The following is a 16,174-nucleotide window of genomic DNA, read 5'->3' on the forward strand; positions in this document are numbered from 1 at the left end:
CGCGTGCGGGATTCCCATCTCCAAGCAAAGTGCCTCAATTCCAGGCCAAACCTCATGGATCTCGGCAAATCAATTTGCTTGCGACTCTCCGAACGATCGACGACACCCAGCCGCCAGCAGGCCATTGACCCCCCTCAATCGCTGCCCGGCCGAGCAGAACCCCGCCACCAACGATGCTGTCGAGAACAACGGCGGCACCCTCGACGGCGCTGTCGCGGGCCGTGACCCGCCCCGTTGCTGCTGCCGCCGCCGCCGCCGTCCACGCCCAGCAGCAGCCGTCGACGACGACGACAAGGTCCTTCGCCACCGTCCAGGATGCCGCCCCGGCCAAGCGCACTTACGGCGGCCTGCGGGACCAGGACCGCATCTTCCAGAACCTGTACGGCCGGTACCCGCCCGACCTCAAGTCGGCCAAGAAGATGGGCGACTGGCACAAGACAAAGGAGATAATATTGAAGGGCCACGACTGGATCATTGGCGAGATCAAGGCCTCGGGCCTGCGAGGGAGAGGAGGAGCCGGCTTTCCTTCGGGCCTGAAATGGGTACGTTGGTGGTGGGCTGCGAGGCTGCGGCCGGGGGGTATGGCCAAGGGGTATGGACTCGGGGAGCTAACGATTCTGGACCGGGCAGTCCTTCATGAACTTCAAGGACTGGGACAAGGACACCAAGCCGAGGTATCTGGTGGTCAACGCCGACGAGGGCGAGCCCGGAACGTGCAAGGACCGCGAGATCATGCGCAAGGACCCCCACAAGCTTATCGAGGGCTGCCTCGTGGCTGGGCGGGCCATGAACGCGACGGCGGCCTACATCTACATCCGCGGCGAGTTCGTACACGAGGCGGCGGTGCTGCAGCAGGCCATCAACGAGGCCTACGCCGACGGCCTGATCGGCAAGAACGCGTGCGGGTCGGGCTACGACTTTGACGTCTACATCCACCGCGGCGGCGGCGCCTACGTCTGCGGCGAGGAGACGTCGCTGATCGAGTCGCTCGAGGGCAAGGCCGGCAAGCCGCGCCTCAAGCCGCCCTTCCCCGCCGCCGTCGGCCTCTTCGGCTGCCCGTCGACGGTAGCCAACGTCGAGACGGTGGCGGTGGCGCCCACCATCTGCCGGCGCGGCGGCTCATGGTTCGCCGGCTTCGGCCGCGAGCGCAACCAGGGCACCAAGCTCTTCTGCATCAGCGGCCACGTCAACAACCCGTGCACGGTCGAGGAGGAGATGTCCATCTCGATGCGCGAGCTGATCGACAAGCACTGCGGCGGCGTCCGCGGCGGCTGGGACAACCTGCTAGCCGTCATCCCCGGCGGCTCGTCGACCCCGATCCTGCCCAAGAACGTGTGCGACGACCAGCTGATGGACTTTGACGCGCTCAAGGACAGCCAGTCGGGCCTGGGCACGGCGGCCGTCATCGTCATGGACAAGAGCACCGACGTGGTGCGGGCCATCGCCCGCCTGTCGCACTTTTACCGTCACGAGAGCTGCGGTCAGTGCACGCCCTGCCGCGAGGGCAGCAAGTGGACCGAGCAGATCATGCACCGCTTCGAGCACGGCCAGGGCCGCGTGCGCGAGATTGACATGCTCCAGGAGCTGACCAAGCAGGTCGAGGGGCACACCATCTGCGGTACGTTTTGGCGGCGATTTGGTCGCATTTATATCACTTACTAACTATTCTTTTTTACTATGCAGCTCTGGGAGAGGCCTTTGCTTGGCCCATCCAGGGTCTCATCCGCCACTTCCGCCCCGAGCTGGAGAAGCGGATGGCAGACTACGCACAGCACTCGGGCGGAGCGGCGCTGGCTGGCGGCTGGAACCACGACGCGAGGCAGCAGGGCAAGCTTGTAGCTCCGGGGCAATAAACGCAGCAGGGTGTGCGCTGCATCAAACGGGTAGATACAAAATAGAACTACCCAGGTGTGCTCCTGTATCAAAGCCTCGGGATCGGAGTTGACAAAAAAGCAAGCCAGCCATGCCCCGTGCGTGCCGCTTGCAAGATTTTCACAATGCATTTCCAGAGCTGTCGCATGTGAGGGGCCAAAACAGAACATAACAGGTGCGAAAGCCTCGTCGTTTGAACATACGTGGAGCCCGACGCCTTGGTGCCAGGTGCCGGGGAATAGGGGCGGGTGATGGGTGGGTGTATTTACTTGCTATCAAGTTTCTTTGAATGTTTTCTCATTGTTTGGTGGGCATGCTGGTATTTCTTTAACCTATGGCTGTGCAGTTCCCTGCGTGGTTCCCTGATGTGAGGAAGCCGGAGCGTAGATGCAGGTGGTGGTATTGTCGGATATCTGCCACTGGAAGCCCATCCTTGCTCGAGGTCGAAAGGCATGGGAAACGAGGGGAGGGGATGATGGGTCGGCTTGCTCCCACATGGGCACTATAATCTGTGCCTAATGCGAGATCCGGTTCGATAGGCTGACAGCTGTTCATGCCCACATGTCCCGAGGGCAAGCAAGTGGCTGACCACGTATTTCTATGGATGGAGGGGTGACCTACGGACGGGTATGCTCACCGCTGATTTCGGCCGCTGTGGATTTTTGTGCGGCGGGCAAGGAGGGCGTGAATCGGCATGAAACGCCTGTGTCTACCAGCCACTTTTGGTATAATAATGCATCTTTGGCTGCGTCGTCCCTGTTTGGATATCACGTCTCGCCTCACCCTTGATCGTTCTCGGTAATTCTTTTTCATCCAAACTCGATTTTTTCATCTCGTCTGTTTCAGCTGGTAGCTATCCGCCCGGAACGATGAGCTCGACCGCTGAGCGGCTAGTTCGGTTCAGCACTGACGCCTGTGAGTGGCATTCCTATTGATGGGTGGCGTTTGTATTGGACCGACTGACCCCTCCAAAAAAATCCCCAAAAAAAAACAAAAAAACAGTCGGGCTCGAACGTATACTGCGTCTCGTCCAGGCCATCATCCAGATCGTCGTCGCTGTGCCCCTGCTCTCCCTCCGCCTCACGGACCACATCAACAGCCTTCCGCACCAGGCGGCGGGGGCGGGCCCCGGCCCCGGAACCGGCGGCGACAAGGGCCCGGCGCCGCTCGCCGTGGCCGACACGGTGGCCATGCTGGGCGACCTGCGCGGGCGGCTCAACACGACGCGGCGGGTGCTGCGGCTCTTCCGGTTCGCCGAGGCCTTCCACGGGGCGCAAAAGCTCTATTTTTCGTCCACGACAACAACGGGCAAGTCGCTGGAGCTCTGGCTCGACATCTCGGCGCGCGGCTTCAACGGCATGTACTACCTCCTCGAGACGGCGACGCTGCCCGACGCGCTGGGCGTGCCGCACCTGCCGCGCGTCTTCGGCCCCGAGACCGGCGGCGCCCTGGCCGTCGAGGCGCAGCGCTTCTGGCTGCTGGCGCTGGCGTGCAGCGCGGCGTCGGGGGCGCTCAAGGTGCTGGGCACTTATGGGGCCGAGGCCGTGCCCGGGACGGGGGCTGCTGCTGCTGCTGGGCTTGGGGGTGATGTTGTGGGCGAGAAGGAGGGGGAGGAGGAGGAGGAGCGGGGGAAGAGGAGGGAGGAGGAAAAGGCAAAGGTCAGGGCGGCGCAGCAGGCCAACGCGGCCAAGAGGAGGGTGTGCCTGAGGAAGATGGTGGCGGACCTGGCGGACATTGCGCTGCCGGGCAGCGCGCTGGGGTGGGTTCCGCTGGACCCGCTGAGTGTGAGCTCGGCCATGCTCTTGACCTCGATCCTGACCAGCCTGGACTTTTGGGAGAGGTGTGCGTGATTACCCGGGTGGTTTTACATGTCTCAACTCAGTGGCACGTTGGGTGGGTAGGTAGATATCCAAAGGGGTGGTGTGTAGCCTGGCGGGTAACTAGGTAGAAAATTAAGTGCTTTAAAATCCATGCTAGGTTGTCCAACGAGTCGCTGTCCAATCTGCAGATACGACGGTTCCAGATGATCGCCTCTGGGTGTATCTATACTTTATCGCTATCCAAAGAAGCCTCCAAGGCCGAGCCGATTATGCTCTCCTGTCTCTAATCCAACATCTATATCATCTTGTTATGGCATTGTATATTCGATAAGACAATGCGGGGGGACGACGCGTTCCTTGCGCCAAAACGGCTCATGGCGGGGAGCGCCTCGGTGATCGGGCCCGGGGCCTGTACGAATCATGGACCGGGTCGTCGGGCGTTATGGTGATGGTGACGCCGCGGCCGAGGCGGGTGTGTTGGAGGGCGGCGATAAGGAGGAACAGCACGCTATAACAAAAAAAAACCACTGGGGTCAGACACAGATCATGATCGAACGAGTGACACAAGCTGGGGAGGCGGGACCCCGACTTACGAAATAGGCCAAATGATAAAGTTCAAGGCCATCAGCTTCTCCCTGTTGTATCTCGCCCACCAAAACAGCTCGGCCTGGGCATTGTAGATGGCAGGGCAGATGAGGAACGGGACGGCGAAGAGCAGGTCGACGACCCAGAGCGCCTTGGCTGCTAGCCGCGGCAGCAGTTCGTTCTTTTCCGCCGCCGCCGCCGCCTCGAGGTCGCCGCCGCCACCATGGCCATCGCCCGCCTCGTCGTCGTCGCCGCAGCCGATCCTGCAAGCGCCGAGCTGGCACAGGCAGACCGGCAGCCTCAGGCACAGGCAGCGCAGGCGGCGGCGGCCGCCGCGGCCCCGCCCGTGGCAAAAGGCCCAGCCGAACAGGATCGCGCCGTTCCAGGCGGTCGAGAGCGTGGCGAAGACGAAGACGGGGATGGCGGCCGGGATCAGCGTGTCGCCGCCGGCCGTCAGGCAGACGCTGGCGACGCTCAGGAACGCGACGAGCAGGCGCAGCCAGTGGACCAGGTGGAAGCGCAGCCTCAGCGAGCGGCGGCGGCCGGCATCGTCGTGGTCGTCGTATCGGCCGCTGCTGCTGCTGCTGTCGGCCATGAGGCGCTGTGATTCGTGGTCCGGGGACGTCGGGCGGTACACCATGGCGGCGTTCGGCGGCGGGGTCGACGACTGGCCGGCCGCGGGCGAGGACGGGCCCGTGGCGGGCATTGGTCGTGTCGTGCTTCTTGTCGACGGCGGTTGCGTTGGAATAGGGGGGCCACTGGTGTTCAGCAACGCCTGCCGAGTAGGGTGCCTGCTGGGAGAGATGCAGGGCTCGTTTCCAGCATGGGGGAGAGACTACATGGGGGGAGAGACTACATGGAGCGGAGCGTTGGCTGTCGGTTGCTGTCAATGAAAAAAAGAGAGCCCCTGGCCGCCAAGCTGTTGATGCACGGCTAGCACTGGGCTTCTGGTGGATTGAGGCGCAGGCCTAGGCTGCCAGCCACCGATGGCTAACGTGGGACTAATCTCTTGGCTTTGCGCCAGGCAAATAGGGAAAACTGTATATGATATGGATTTTATGCACTAAAAATATAGCAAGGTCTAAATCAACATTTCAAAATTCTAAGCCGTCGAAAGTCACATGCCATCTTGGTTGGTCAAGAGGATCGAGTCAGCGTATTATCGTTTATCAACTGCATACATGATCCTAAAAGAATCCCAAGCAGCCGAACGGGGCGACTTGGAATGTCAATGGACTGGCAAAGGAAGCTGGGCAAAAGAAGGGCCAAGCCACGATCATCAGCCATCAACACCAAAAAGTGTTACCCGGAGCTTGAACCGGATTGCTGGGGACCTTATAATGCTGCTCACTACCAGGGTCGAACTGGCGACCTTCGCATTATTAGTACGACGCTCTAACCAACTGAGCTAAGCGAGCTGGATGCTCTTTGATGGTGTGGCGGAGAGGGCAGCGGGGATTATGGAAATGTGTGGTGGGGGATCCTCGGGCCTAGTCTCCCATCTTGCATCTTGACCCCTCCTAACATGGCGTCACTAGCTCCTGTAGCATCACTAGCCCAGCGTAGTGTGCTTGTTTCACGACGGCCCCAAACACAGAGATACAACCTACCTACCAGGTAAACACATCCACACACAAGCACAAAACACAAACACATACCCAACACACACACACCCCCACATCATGCCGTCCCCCACCCCCTCGGCCGAGACGACGGCCAAGGCCCTGCAGGCCGCGACCCTCTTCGCCGTCTCGGCCGCGAGCGGGGCCACGCTCGCGGGCTCCATCTTCACGGTGCCGCTCCTGCTCGACGCGCCGACGCCGCTGATGCTGCGCCTGTGGGCGCGCAACATGGCGCGCGCCCGCGACGCCCTCCTGCCCGCCGACCTGCTCTGCTCGCTGGGCCTCGCGGCGCTGGCCGCCCTGTCGTCGTCGTCGTCGTCGTCGCGTCCGGCGGCCGCCCGCTACTGCTACGCCGGCGCCGCCGCGCTGGCCGCCGCCATCGTGCCCTACACGGTCCTGCTCGTCCTGCCCACCAACCGCAAGCTGCTGCGCCGCGCCGAGCTAGCCAGCGCCCTGGGGCCGGCCGCTGCCGGGGACGAGGACGAGGACGTAGTGAGGCCGGCTGATGAGCCCGAGTCCAGCAGGTTCCTGGTCGACCACTGGGGGATGCTTAATCTTGGTCGCTGCGCCTTGCTGATCTCGTCTGCGGCGCTCGGGTTTTATGCCACTGTTTTGTGATGCGGCCACGATTGCGCACGGCTGGGGCAACAACGGAACAGCCATTGGACAAGGTGTCACGCCACTTGCTTGTTGCACACCTCCTTGCTGGTTATCTCTTGTATTCACTGTGTTGGGCACACACTCTGCAGGGCGAAACAAGACATCTCGTTTCAGTTTTTATTTTCACGAGTTACGATGCACATGGGCTTAGGTACATGGTCGACTTGTTGCTTATATACGCTCACGTGAAGCCAAATAAGGGCACAGAAGACAACGCTTTGTATGCCGGCTCTACCTCTCTGCCTATGGCTCAAATATCAGACCTATCAAACACCCATTCAACAGCTCCACACCCTCTCTTCACCATCAGTCCCTCCTTACCGCCGTCAGCTTCACGTTCAGCGGCTTCTTCTCGTACAGCATCCAGACCCTCTGGTCGTCCCAGTCCTCGCTCTCGGGCATGAGCTCCATGTCAAAGTTCCACACCAGCCGGGCCAGCGCCAGCCGCGTCTCGAGGTACGTCAACCCCCTGCCGAGGCAGGCGCGCGTGCCGACGCTGAAGGGCTGGAAGACGGCCTTGTTGTCAGCCGCGAAGCGCGCTGCCGCCGCGTCTCCTTTTCCGGGGAGCCACCTCTCGGGCGCAAAGGCCCACGGCTCGGCAAAGTTGCGGCTCGAGTGGTAGGCGGCCCAGTGCGTGACCTGCAGGCTCGTGCCCTCGGGCACGAAGTGGCCCTGCACCGTGGCGCCGCCGGGGCCGACGCGGCGGTGGATGCCGGCGGGGAGCGGCGGCCGTACGCGCAGCGACTCGCTGATGACGGCGTGCAGGTACGGCAGGCGGGACGCCGCCGTCAGCGGGGTGATTTCGGCCTCGGCCGCAAAGGCCCCGCGCACCTCGGCCGCGAGCCGGGACATGGCGCGCGGCTCGCGCAGCAGGCTGTGCACCGCCGTCGAGATGAGCGTCGCCGACGTCTCGGACCCGGCCATGACGAGCGTCTGGCAGTTGGCGTAGAGCTCCGACAGCGTCATGCTGCCGTCGCCAGCCTTGGAGTCGTTGCCGGGGCCCAGCGTGTCCGTGACGTGCTTGAGGATGTGCGTCATAAAGTCGGGCCGGTGCGCGTCGTCGGCGGCGGCGGCGCGCTCGCGGCGCCGGTCGACCTTATCCTTGGTGCAGCGCACGTGCTCGTCCGCCTCGTGTCGGAGCCGCCGCGGCACCAGGACCTCCATCAGGATGCCCAAGTAGCCCATAGTCATGACGATCTGGCCGTACATCATCATCTTGAGGCGGGAGAAGAGGAAGAAGATCCAGGGGTGGAATCTGGGTGGGGTTAGGGCTTTGTTAGTCCATGTTATGTAGGTACATGGTCGGAGAAGGAGAAAAAGAAAAACACGCCATGCTCACCTCGACTCCTCAAGACAGTTAAAAGGCTCCCCAAACGTCAGGTCCCCGATAATGTCAAACGTGGTAAAGTTGGCCCACGCCCACATGTCGACCACGGACCCGGCCTTCTCGTGCATGCGGCGGACCAGCAGGTCGACGTACTTTGCCACCACGGGCTCCTGCTCCCTCAGCGACCGGTCGGAAAACGCCGGGCTCAGGATGCGGCGGTGGCGGGCGTGGCCGTCGCTGCCGAGCCAGAGCAGGCCCAGGGCGCCGTAGAAGTCGCGCTCGCGCAGGCCGTAGGCCGGGTTGGTGGGCACGCCGCCCCCCTTGCCGCCCGCGATGTCGTGCCAGGCGCCCGCGCTCGTGTACGAGAGTTCCCAGGGCGCCACGCGCACCACGTCGCCGTACGCCTCGTGCAGCTCGTGCAGCCGCTCGTTGATGCGGCCCGTCACCTGCTGGTAGACCTTGACGCACTCGAACCCGCCGTACAGCGCCGGTCCGGGGAAGCCGGCCAGGGGGTGGAAGTAGACGTTGTAGATGAAGGTGTAGGCCGGTATTGCGACGCACTGGGTCGTGTTAGTTCTGGGCTGCTCCATTCTGGGCTGCTACTACACACACAGATGGCCCCTCTCTAGTGCGTGTTTCGTGCTTAGGCTTACAAGACTGGCGGCCAAGAGGGCAACGTGCACAAGGCTCACGTGTGAGAGCACCCCACCGCCAACATCCAGCGAAAAGTGTGTTGGCGACATTTTGGCTAGGGTGATGTAGAGGAAGTGACGCCCCTCTCGTTTTGCAATCAAAAATCAATGCTGCGTCAATGTTGAGCGGGAGGTGGTGGGAGTGCTCATGTCGTGGATGGCAGCTACGATCAAGGTGGCGAATATCAAGGGACCCAAGCCGTCCTTTTATCTACGCCTCTGGTTAGTAGGTCCAGAGAGTAGGTAGGTATGTACCCAACATACCTGCCTCTTCAGTTCGCCCCATCTCAAGGCAGCCTCGATCGTCCCCCATCCGCGCTCTTCCCTCCCGATCTAGACCTCGACGACAGCGAACGGTCCGAAAACAAGCCCCGGATCCTGCCATTAGCCGACCACACGGCCTCTTGCTAATGCGAGCTCCATCACATAGGTAGGTACCCACCACACCAGGTGGCGGTCGCTGACCGAAATAGGAAGGCCTCGCGAGCTCTCCCTCGCGCCCATGATCCCTTGCAGGCTCCCCCGCCTGTTGACCGCCGCAGAATGGATTACCGTCCTCTGATGCGAGGTGCCGGGATTTTTTATCAGCAGCTGGAAGACAGGTGGCCGCAGGATGGACTGTTTGCAAGGTTTCGCGAGAGATTTGTCTGGCGGGCTGGGCTGGGCCACCCCAAGCCAGGCTGCACAAACCGTTTTCGGTCATACCTATTACCAAGCCTTCAACTCCACGCCACGGCACACGCCATGGCTTGAACCTTGGCCTTTGTGTGATAGAATTCTTGTGCAGGAAGGAGAGCTGTTCTCCCTTGCGTCCAGTATCAAAGGCAGGACATCTGATTGTGCAGCACTCGATCCTGTTCAGGCCAGACAGCCATCCTCATCGCGGGTCGCAAACCTCAACAGAGCGGTCAAAATCTGCCCGGAAGGCACGGGATCGGAGAAGAAAGAGCGGCAAGAGGTCTGAGACAATGCAGCTTTCCTTCTCTTCAACCGCCCTGCTCTCGCCCTCTCTCTCCTCCCGTCTCCCCTCGTATGCGTGCGCCCCATGAGGGGGGGAGAGACAAGGAGAGAGCGCCCGCTGCCCCGATTTCCCGGTTACCTCTGTGTCCTGGGCGCGAGCCGGCTGGATCTTTAAACGGGTAGGCGCGCCACCAAGATCTGTAGGTCTCGGTCTGATATCGTGCGCTGAATTTCCGCCCTCGACTGCCACACATCCCCACCTGGGTCCTTCCGAGGGGGCCGGTCGTTCTGATGTCTGTGTGCGTGTGCTTCCTCGTCTAGGCTGCATCGCACAAGCTGCAACCCCACCCTGGCTGCTGTGCAACCCAGACTTGCTGGTCAGCAGAGGAAGGGCTGTACAGGAGCTTGTGGAGGCGGGCACAAGCGCGGCTGCTGAGTGGCGCTTATATAGGTACCTCCCTACGTGCCGAATTTAGCTGTAGAGTAGGTACTTGAAGCGGAGAAGAACGTGAACTTTTATTTTTTTTATATTCTACGTCAATTTGAGCGTTAATGACACTCGTAGACCACCCAACCCTAGCACTGCCCTCGCTTATCTTGACCAACACTGCTCGCCTTCTTACAACGTCACATGGTCCAACGCTGCGCAAGCCGCCGTCACAAATGTGACACGGCAGCATAGCCTGACCCTCCTCCTCTCCCTTTTCGGCGGCTGTGCCCTCCGGGTCTGCCCAACGGGAGGCTGCAGCGTCGAGGGTCGTCCGTGTCTTGGGCGTCACGGGATGGAGGGGGAACAAGACAAATAAGGGTAAGAGACAAAAAGAGAAGTAAAAGAAAGAGATGTGAAGACGCACGAGCGCTCGGCTGTGCGCCCTGACACACCCCGAGATCCGTCCATCGGCTGTTGATGCTCCCACCGTCTTTTTTCTTCTCACGCCGGATCGTGATCGCGTCGGTTCTTGAGCCGGGACATGGGATGGACCCCCCTGCTATGTCCTGTTATTTCTCCGTCGCTCCATATCCGACGCTTTCTTTAGATGGCTTGAAGGGAACCCTCTCGGCTCCACTTGCGTGTGAATAGAGCTCGGATTTCGCCCATTGAGTCTACCCTTTGGTTTCCCCGCTTGACAGCTCACCTTCGGAGGTTCTATCTTTAGGGAGTTTAGCCCCTGGACGGTCGCACCACCGACTTGTGTGCGCACATCCGCGGGCACCGCATTTTGTAGATAGCTAGTAGCAAATACCTAGATCGCTTGCGTCTCATCAACCTTCTCTTCTATCGTGTCCCCTCCCCATCTCATACCCTGTACGTCACAACCTTGGTCTTCACCCACTCCTCCAGCCCCGAGGCGTTGAACCGTCCGAACCCGCTAGACTTTGCCCCTCCGTGCGGCAAGCCCGGCTCGTCGTGGACCGTCATGTTGTTGATGTGCACGGCGCCCGACTCGATCCTGCCCGCGATGCGCAGGCCCCGGCGCAGGTCCTCGGTGAAGACGGCCGCCGACAGGCCGTACTCGGTGTCGTTGGCCAGCCGCACGGCCTCGTCCTCGCTCTCGACCTCGAACAGCGACACGGTCGGGCCGAAGCTCTCGGTGCGGTAGATGTCCATGTCGGGCGTCACGCCCGCGAGCGCCACGGGCCGCATCTGGTTCTCGCTTCCCGCCCCCTCCCCCTCCTCGGCATCGCCTAGCACCACCTCGGCGCCCTTGGCGACCGCGTCGCGCACCAGGGCCCGGTTGCGCGCCACGCCCTGCGCCTGCACCAGCACGGGCGCGGGGCCCCCCGGGGCGAAGAAGCGGTTCGCGCTGGCGGCGAACTTGGCCTTAAACTCGGCCGCCACTTTTTTATGCACCACCACGCGCTCCGTCGACATGCAGATCTGGCCCGCGTTCAAAAAGGCGCCGAGTGCGCACTGGTCGGCCGCCAGGTCCAGGTCCGCGTCCTCCCACACCACGGCGGGGGCCTTGCCGCCGAGCTCAAGCAGGACCGGCTTGAGGTTCTCGCCCGCCAGGCGGCCCACGATGCGGCCGACGGCCGTGCTGCCCGTGAAGTTGATCTTGCGCACGGCCGGGTGGGCGACGAGCGCGCCCGTGACGGCGGCGGCGTTGTCGCGCGACGAGAACACGACGTTGAGCGCGCCGGCCGGCAGGCCCGCGTCGGCAAAGGCCGAGACGATGCCCCACATAGTGCGCGGCGACAGCTCGCTGCCCTTGAGCACGACCGTGTTGCCCGCCGCCAGCGGGAGCGCCACGGCCCGCACGCCCAGGATGTAGGGGGCGTTCCAGGGCGCCATGGCCAGCACCACGCCGTACGGCTCCTTCCGGACTATGGCCCCGACGCCCGGGTCCTGGGTCGCGGGGGCCAGCCCTTCGAGGGACGAGATGCGCCCGGCCACGTCGGTGATGATGTCGCGCGCCACGTCGAGGTTGAGGCCGGCCCACTGCGCCGTCGCGCCCGTCTCGGCCTGCATGTAGCCCAAGAGCTCGTCGCGCCGCGCGTCAAAGGCCGCGACGGCCTTGAGCAGGACATCGCGCCGCGCCCGGGGCGTCTGTGCCCGCCACCCTTCCAGCGCCGCCGCCGCCGCCTCGACGGCCGCCTCGGCGTCGGCCACGTCGGCGTTGCTGCACTGGTGCAGCGTCTCGCCCGTCTCGGGTGACGTGATGGGGAAGCTGGTGGCCGACGGCCGGTCCTTGCCGCCCACGACGAGGGGCACCGTGTAGGATGAGCTGCCGTTGGGGGACATTTTTTGCTGTGTGGGTGTGTGTTTGTTTGTTTATGTGTGTGTTTGTTGGTGTAACTTGGGTCCGTTCCCCTCAGCCAATGTTTTGTTTTGCCTTTTGATAGAAAACTCGGACGAGGTTGCTGTTGTTTGTCGATTAAAAAGGGAGGGCGAGATGTGCTGCTGACATGGTGGAGAGCACACTCTCGACTGCCACCTATGCCGTCAAGTCCCGGGCAATATCTCTCATGACGCAGGGATACTCAGCCCGTTTAAGAATCGCCCTCGCGGCCGCAGGTTCCCCTCGGTTCCCGGCAATTGACCCCGCATTTCATCGCTCCTGATGGGTAGCGGCATTTTTTGTCGGAGCTGACGGGGGCGCTTGCCTCTTGGATGGGGAGTCATTTGTCAATAAGAGGGAATCCTCCTTGGCTCGGCAAGTGGGCACGGCGGCGTAAGACGGGGCAAGGGTTGCGTGGAGGATGTTGGAAGCGGAGAGGAACAAGACATCGATCAGAGGGGAAGAGGAAGGAATATATTTACACCCTGATAGCGTTTCAAACCACAGACGGTGCCGAGACTGTGTGCCGAACCCCCAGACGGGCAATTCTAGGGACTTGAAGTTTGCATTCGACATGGTTCAGAACAGGTACTTTGACGTGGCCTGTATCTGCAGGCCGAAAGTTGTGCCTATCCTAGAGGGGACTGATGCTTGCTTTGGGACACCCAGTCTCATGGCCAAATCATGGCCAAATCATGGCCAAAACTGTGCTGTACTCTATACTCGCAGCAATAAGCTTCTGTCAATGTAATCTGAATTATTGTTTTACACAATGACAACACCCCCAACTGCATGGCCATGGCCCCAATCGTACACAGTCTGCCGTGTTGGCCTCCGCATTTTGGCTGTCGGGTATGCACTTAGCTATAGGGAATGCAAACGTCGATCCAGCTGCCTAGGTAGTCCAGTCGGTTCGAGTGCCTCTCCTCCCGACGGTATATCTCCTCGAACTCGGCGTACGACAGCTTCCCCCACCCGCCGCGCTGCCTCTGCTCCTGCTCTGCAAGGTCTAGCCGCTTCCACTCGACGAGCATGTAGCGCGGGAACATGCCCACGTTTGCCGCGTCGTCGTCTTCATCGTCGTCCTCCTCGCCATTGTGCGAGCCGGCGTCGGACTCGTCGTCCCGCCGCCCTGTCGACTCGGCGTCCTCTGCTGACGTCGACTCGGCCGAGCATTCCGACTCGGCGTCCGCGCTGGAGGCTCCAAGAGGAATGGTTCCGGGAGTACCTGCCGACCGCGCCAGATCCGCGGCGCTGTTGGGCCGGAACTGCGGCATGGTCGGGTCCCGTGGCGCCGTCTCGGCCTGACTGCCTTCGATTTGCTGCGCCTGGGGCGGCGTGTCGCCGTCCTGCTCAATGTTTGCAGGTTCCTCGTAGATGCTCGCTGCTTCTGAATGTGCCACATCGCCGTCCGCCAAGACAGTCTCCTCTTGGCGCGGAGCGTTCACCGCAACGCGCCCTGCAGCATCCGAAGACGGGATAGTCTGTGCATCCTGGCTGGGAGCAAGGGCACTCTCCTCACGATTCTCTTGCTGGGGCGCGCTGGAGCCGGTCGGCTGGTCCTGAGTCTGCTGCTTCCTCCCATCCTCCTCATCCAGGTTGATCGACTCAAAGTATTTTCGGTACCTTCTGCGGTCCTCGCGGGTCGAGGCGGCCCTGACTGCCAGATCCTCCTTCTTCTTAAACAAGACGTCGAGCAGCTCGTTGAAGGCCTGCTGTGTGACTTGGTACAGGATCTCTTTTCCTGCGTCCCTCTCGGCGTCTGGGATCTCCATGCCACCCCACCGCTCGGGTACGCTGCGAGACGAGGTTGACGGATTCGACCGGATTTCGTAGTCATCCGTCTCCTCAGCGAAGCGGACCTTGGACGACGAGCGCGACCTCGGCCATGTTGCACCCTGACCCTTGCTGGCCTTGGAGGCGTGGGCAGCCTCGGCCTCGGCCGTGTCCACAAGTACGTCATCCTTGGCATTCCAACCCTCCGGGGCGTTGGCACCCTCCTCCTCGTCGAGGTAGAACTGCCGCCGCTTCCATCGCTCATGTAGCTTCTTCCGAGCCGCAAGCCTGGTCTTCTTTGTGACCCGCAGTCGGTGAGTTCCGTCATAGAGTTTCGGGTCCGCATGGTAGGGCATGTTTCCAAAGTCCTCGTCGAGGTGTCGGGACGTATCTGAAGGATCGCCGCCGGGGGAGTGGGACGCCCAGGGGTCCGCGTCCTGGTCCCCGTTGGTCTCTGGCCCCTCACGCTCGCGCTCCTCGAGGTAGTGCAGGAAGCTGTCCAGCGTGTTACGCGGACGGTCGTCCAGCACGGCCGAGAGCTCCGCAGCGCTCCTCGGCGGGTTGAGCAGCCCATCAAAGTACCTCGACCCCGCGTCGCCCCCTCGCGGGGACTGCGGCCCCGCCGTGTCGGGCGAGAACATGGGCTCGGCGAAGAAGGGCTGCGGGCTGCCGCGGTTGAAGAGGCTCGTCAAGATCTCTTCCCGGCCCGACGTATCTGGTTTGTCCTCGTTGACTGCGCCCTCGCCGCCCCCGGCCAAGCGGACGTCTCCGTTGCCATGGAAAACCTTTCCCTCCTGGACCCGGTCGTGATCGGCATCCGGAACCCTGCCCTCTCTGCCAAAGAGACTGCTGAGCGGCTGTCGGCTGGTGACGAGCTGGTGCGCCTCAGTGCTGCTCATGACCTGGTCGTCGAGGCCCTCGAGGATGTACTTGTGCATTTGCTTGAAGAGCACGTAGTAGGCGCGGAACAAGCGCAGGAAGTCCCTCCGGTCGACGTAGCCGTCCCTATCGACGTCGTAACCCTCGAAGATGCGCTTCAGCTTGTCGGGGCGCTTCCGGTACGCCAGCCCGTGGAGGAACTCGGAGAAGCCAATGAGGTCGTCGTTGTTGGTGTCGTAAAAGGCAAACATGCGGTCGTGGATCAGGTTGGGCGCGGCGTGGCGGTAGCCGCCAGAGGGCACGAGGCAGCGCTCAAAGGTGCGGCGGTCCATGGCTAGGCCCAGGTCGTCGGGGTCCTCGCGCCACTCGGTGTTTGCGATGAAGGTCCACTGCTCCCAGAAGGCCTCCAGCTCCGGGCGCTCGAAGCCAGTCTCGCGCGAGAGCTTGATCATCAGGGGCGGAGGCAGGTTCCGGATGCAGGTGTCGGGGTCGCCCGGGTAGACGACAGGCTGCATCTGACGCGGGCCGAAGGGTGGGGCGGGGATCTTGACCTTGTAGAAGATGTGTGTCTTGATGTGCATGCCCTGGGACTCGCACGTCTCGCACAGGTCAAAGTCGGCGCAGTTGGCGCAGCGGTAGCGGACGCCGCGGATGGGCACTATACCGCAGGCGTTGCAGGCACAGCCGCGGTGCACGTAGGCGTTGCGGCGGGCGTTATCCTCTGACACGCGGAACAGCAGGCTGACGATGTTCTGGCCGGAGCGGGGTTGATTCAGCGGCTGCGAGTCCTCCCACCACTCCCCGCCGAGGTCCTCGGCCAGGGTCTCGCCGTCGGGCTGGGGCTGGAAGCCGCGGTTCTCGCCCAGCAGGCTTCCGGACTCGGCGTTTGCATCGCGGCGGTCGTTCTGGTTGTGGTTTTCGTCGGGGCGGTTCTCGTCGCCGTGCTCGGCGCTCGACACCGAGGCTCTCGAGGCTGTCGACCCGCGACGCGAGCGGCGCGAGGTGCGCTGGCGGGAGCGGCGGCGGACGGCGTTGCTGCGGTGCAGGCCGCCGGGGCCGGTGGCGGCAGCGGGCGATGCGGTGGCTGCTGAGCGCAGAAAGTAGAAGCCGACAGTGAGGGCGGCCACGGCCGAGATGATGGCGAGGGCAAAGCGCGGCCTCGCCAGGGTGGTGGCTGAGGAGCTTGACGGATCCATCGTGC

The 16,174-nt window shown here is 62.5% G+C and overlaps 7 protein-coding genes and 1 non-coding gene across 8 annotated transcripts; 3 read left to right on the forward strand and 5 right to left on the reverse strand.

Annotated features, from left to right (window-relative positions):
* Positions 1-33: 33 nt before the first annotated feature.
* On the forward strand, positions 34-2,630 carry GGTG_00344 (NADH-ubiquinone oxidoreductase 51 kDa subunit). The gene is made up of 3 exons (XM_009218089.1): positions 34-542; positions 631-1,618; positions 1,684-2,630. The coding sequence occupies exons 1-3, from the start codon at positions 174-176 to the stop codon at positions 1,851-1,853; spliced, it is 1,527 nt and encodes a 508-aa protein (XP_009216353.1). The 5' UTR covers positions 34-173; the 3' UTR covers positions 1,854-2,630.
* On the forward strand, positions 2,556-3,722 carry GGTG_00345 (hypothetical protein; the record flags this gene model as incomplete). The annotated part of the gene is made up of 2 exons (XM_009218090.1): positions 2,556-2,787; positions 2,875-3,722. Exons 1-2 carry the CDS (start codon positions 2,742-2,744, stop codon positions 3,720-3,722), a joined length of 894 nt encoding a protein of 297 aa, XP_009216354.1. The 5' UTR covers positions 2,556-2,741.
* Positions 3,723-3,769: 47 nt separating this feature from the next.
* GGTG_00346 (hypothetical protein) lies at positions 3,770-5,363 on the reverse strand. The gene is made up of 2 exons (XM_009218091.1): positions 4,286-5,363; positions 3,770-4,200 (listed from the first exon to the last, which is right to left on the reverse strand). Exons 1-2 carry the CDS (start codon positions 4,981-4,983, stop codon positions 4,065-4,067), a joined length of 834 nt encoding a protein of 277 aa, XP_009216355.1. The 5' UTR covers positions 4,984-5,363; the 3' UTR covers positions 3,770-4,064.
* A 258-nt stretch (positions 5,364-5,621) lies between these two features.
* On the reverse strand, positions 5,622-5,695 carry GGTG_20005. The gene has a single exon. It is a non-coding gene; the product is annotated as a tRNA-Ile (tRNA).
* Positions 5,696-5,791: 96 nt separating this feature from the next.
* On the forward strand, positions 5,792-7,195 carry GGTG_00347 (hypothetical protein). The gene has a single exon (XM_009218092.1). The coding sequence runs from the start codon at positions 5,960-5,962 to the stop codon at positions 6,515-6,517; it is 558 nt and encodes a 185-aa protein (XP_009216356.1). The 5' UTR covers positions 5,792-5,959; the 3' UTR covers positions 6,518-7,195.
* Positions 6,762-8,629, reverse strand: GGTG_00348 (hypothetical protein; the record flags this gene model as incomplete). Its single annotated transcript, XM_009218093.1, has 3 exons — positions 6,762-7,814; positions 7,899-8,446; positions 8,540-8,629. 3 exons carry the CDS (start codon positions 8,627-8,629, stop codon positions 6,866-6,868), a joined length of 1,587 nt encoding a protein of 528 aa, XP_009216357.1. The 3' UTR covers positions 6,762-6,865.
* A 2,206-nt stretch (positions 8,630-10,835) lies between these two features.
* GGTG_00349 (hypothetical protein) lies at positions 10,836-12,281 on the reverse strand (the record flags this gene model as incomplete). Its single annotated transcript, XM_009218094.1, has 1 exon — positions 10,836-12,281. The coding sequence occupies one exon, from the start codon at positions 12,279-12,281 to the stop codon at positions 10,836-10,838; it is 1,446 nt and encodes a 481-aa protein (XP_009216358.1).
* An 897-nt stretch (positions 12,282-13,178) lies between these two features.
* Positions 13,179-16,169, reverse strand: GGTG_00350 (EF hand domain-containing protein; the record flags this gene model as incomplete). Its single annotated transcript, XM_009218095.1, has 1 exon — positions 13,179-16,169. One exon carries the CDS (start codon positions 16,167-16,169, stop codon positions 13,179-13,181), a length of 2,991 nt encoding a protein of 996 aa, XP_009216359.1.
* Between the last annotated feature and the right edge of the window lie 5 nt (positions 16,170-16,174).

This window comes from Gaeumannomyces tritici (assembly GCF_000145635.1).
Source record: "Gaeumannomyces tritici R3-111a-1 unplaced genomic scaffold supercont2.1, whole genome shotgun sequence".
Taxonomy (NCBI): Eukaryota; Fungi; Ascomycota; class Sordariomycetes; order Magnaporthales; family Magnaporthaceae; genus Gaeumannomyces; species Gaeumannomyces tritici.

What these genes read in the sequence shown, in the direction of transcription:
- GGTG_00346 (XM_009218091.1), bottom strand. Translation starts at nt 4,983, where the DNA reads ATGCCCGCCACGGGCCCGTCCTCGCCCGCGGCCGGCCAGTCGTCGACC. An exon ending in TTTATCATTTGGCCTATTTC is followed by an intron (nt 4,201 to 4,285) that starts GTAAGTCGGGGT and finishes TTTTTGTTATAG; the next exon opens with CGTGCTGTTCCTCCTTATCG.
- GGTG_00344 (XM_009218089.1), top strand. Translation starts at nt 174, where the DNA reads ATGCTGTCGAGAACAACGGCGGCACCCTCGACGGCGCTGTCGCGGGCC. An exon ending in TTCCTTCGGGCCTGAAATGG is followed by an intron (nt 543 to 630) that starts GTACGTTGGTGG and finishes TGGACCGGGCAG; the next exon opens with TCCTTCATGAACTTCAAGGA. An exon ending in CGAGGGGCACACCATCTGCG is followed by an intron (nt 1,619 to 1,683) that starts GTACGTTTTGGC and finishes TTTACTATGCAG; the next exon opens with CTCTGGGAGAGGCCTTTGCT.
- GGTG_00347 (XM_009218092.1), top strand. Translation starts at nt 5,960, where the DNA reads ATGCCGTCCCCCACCCCCTCGGCCGAGACGACGGCCAAGGCCCTGCAG.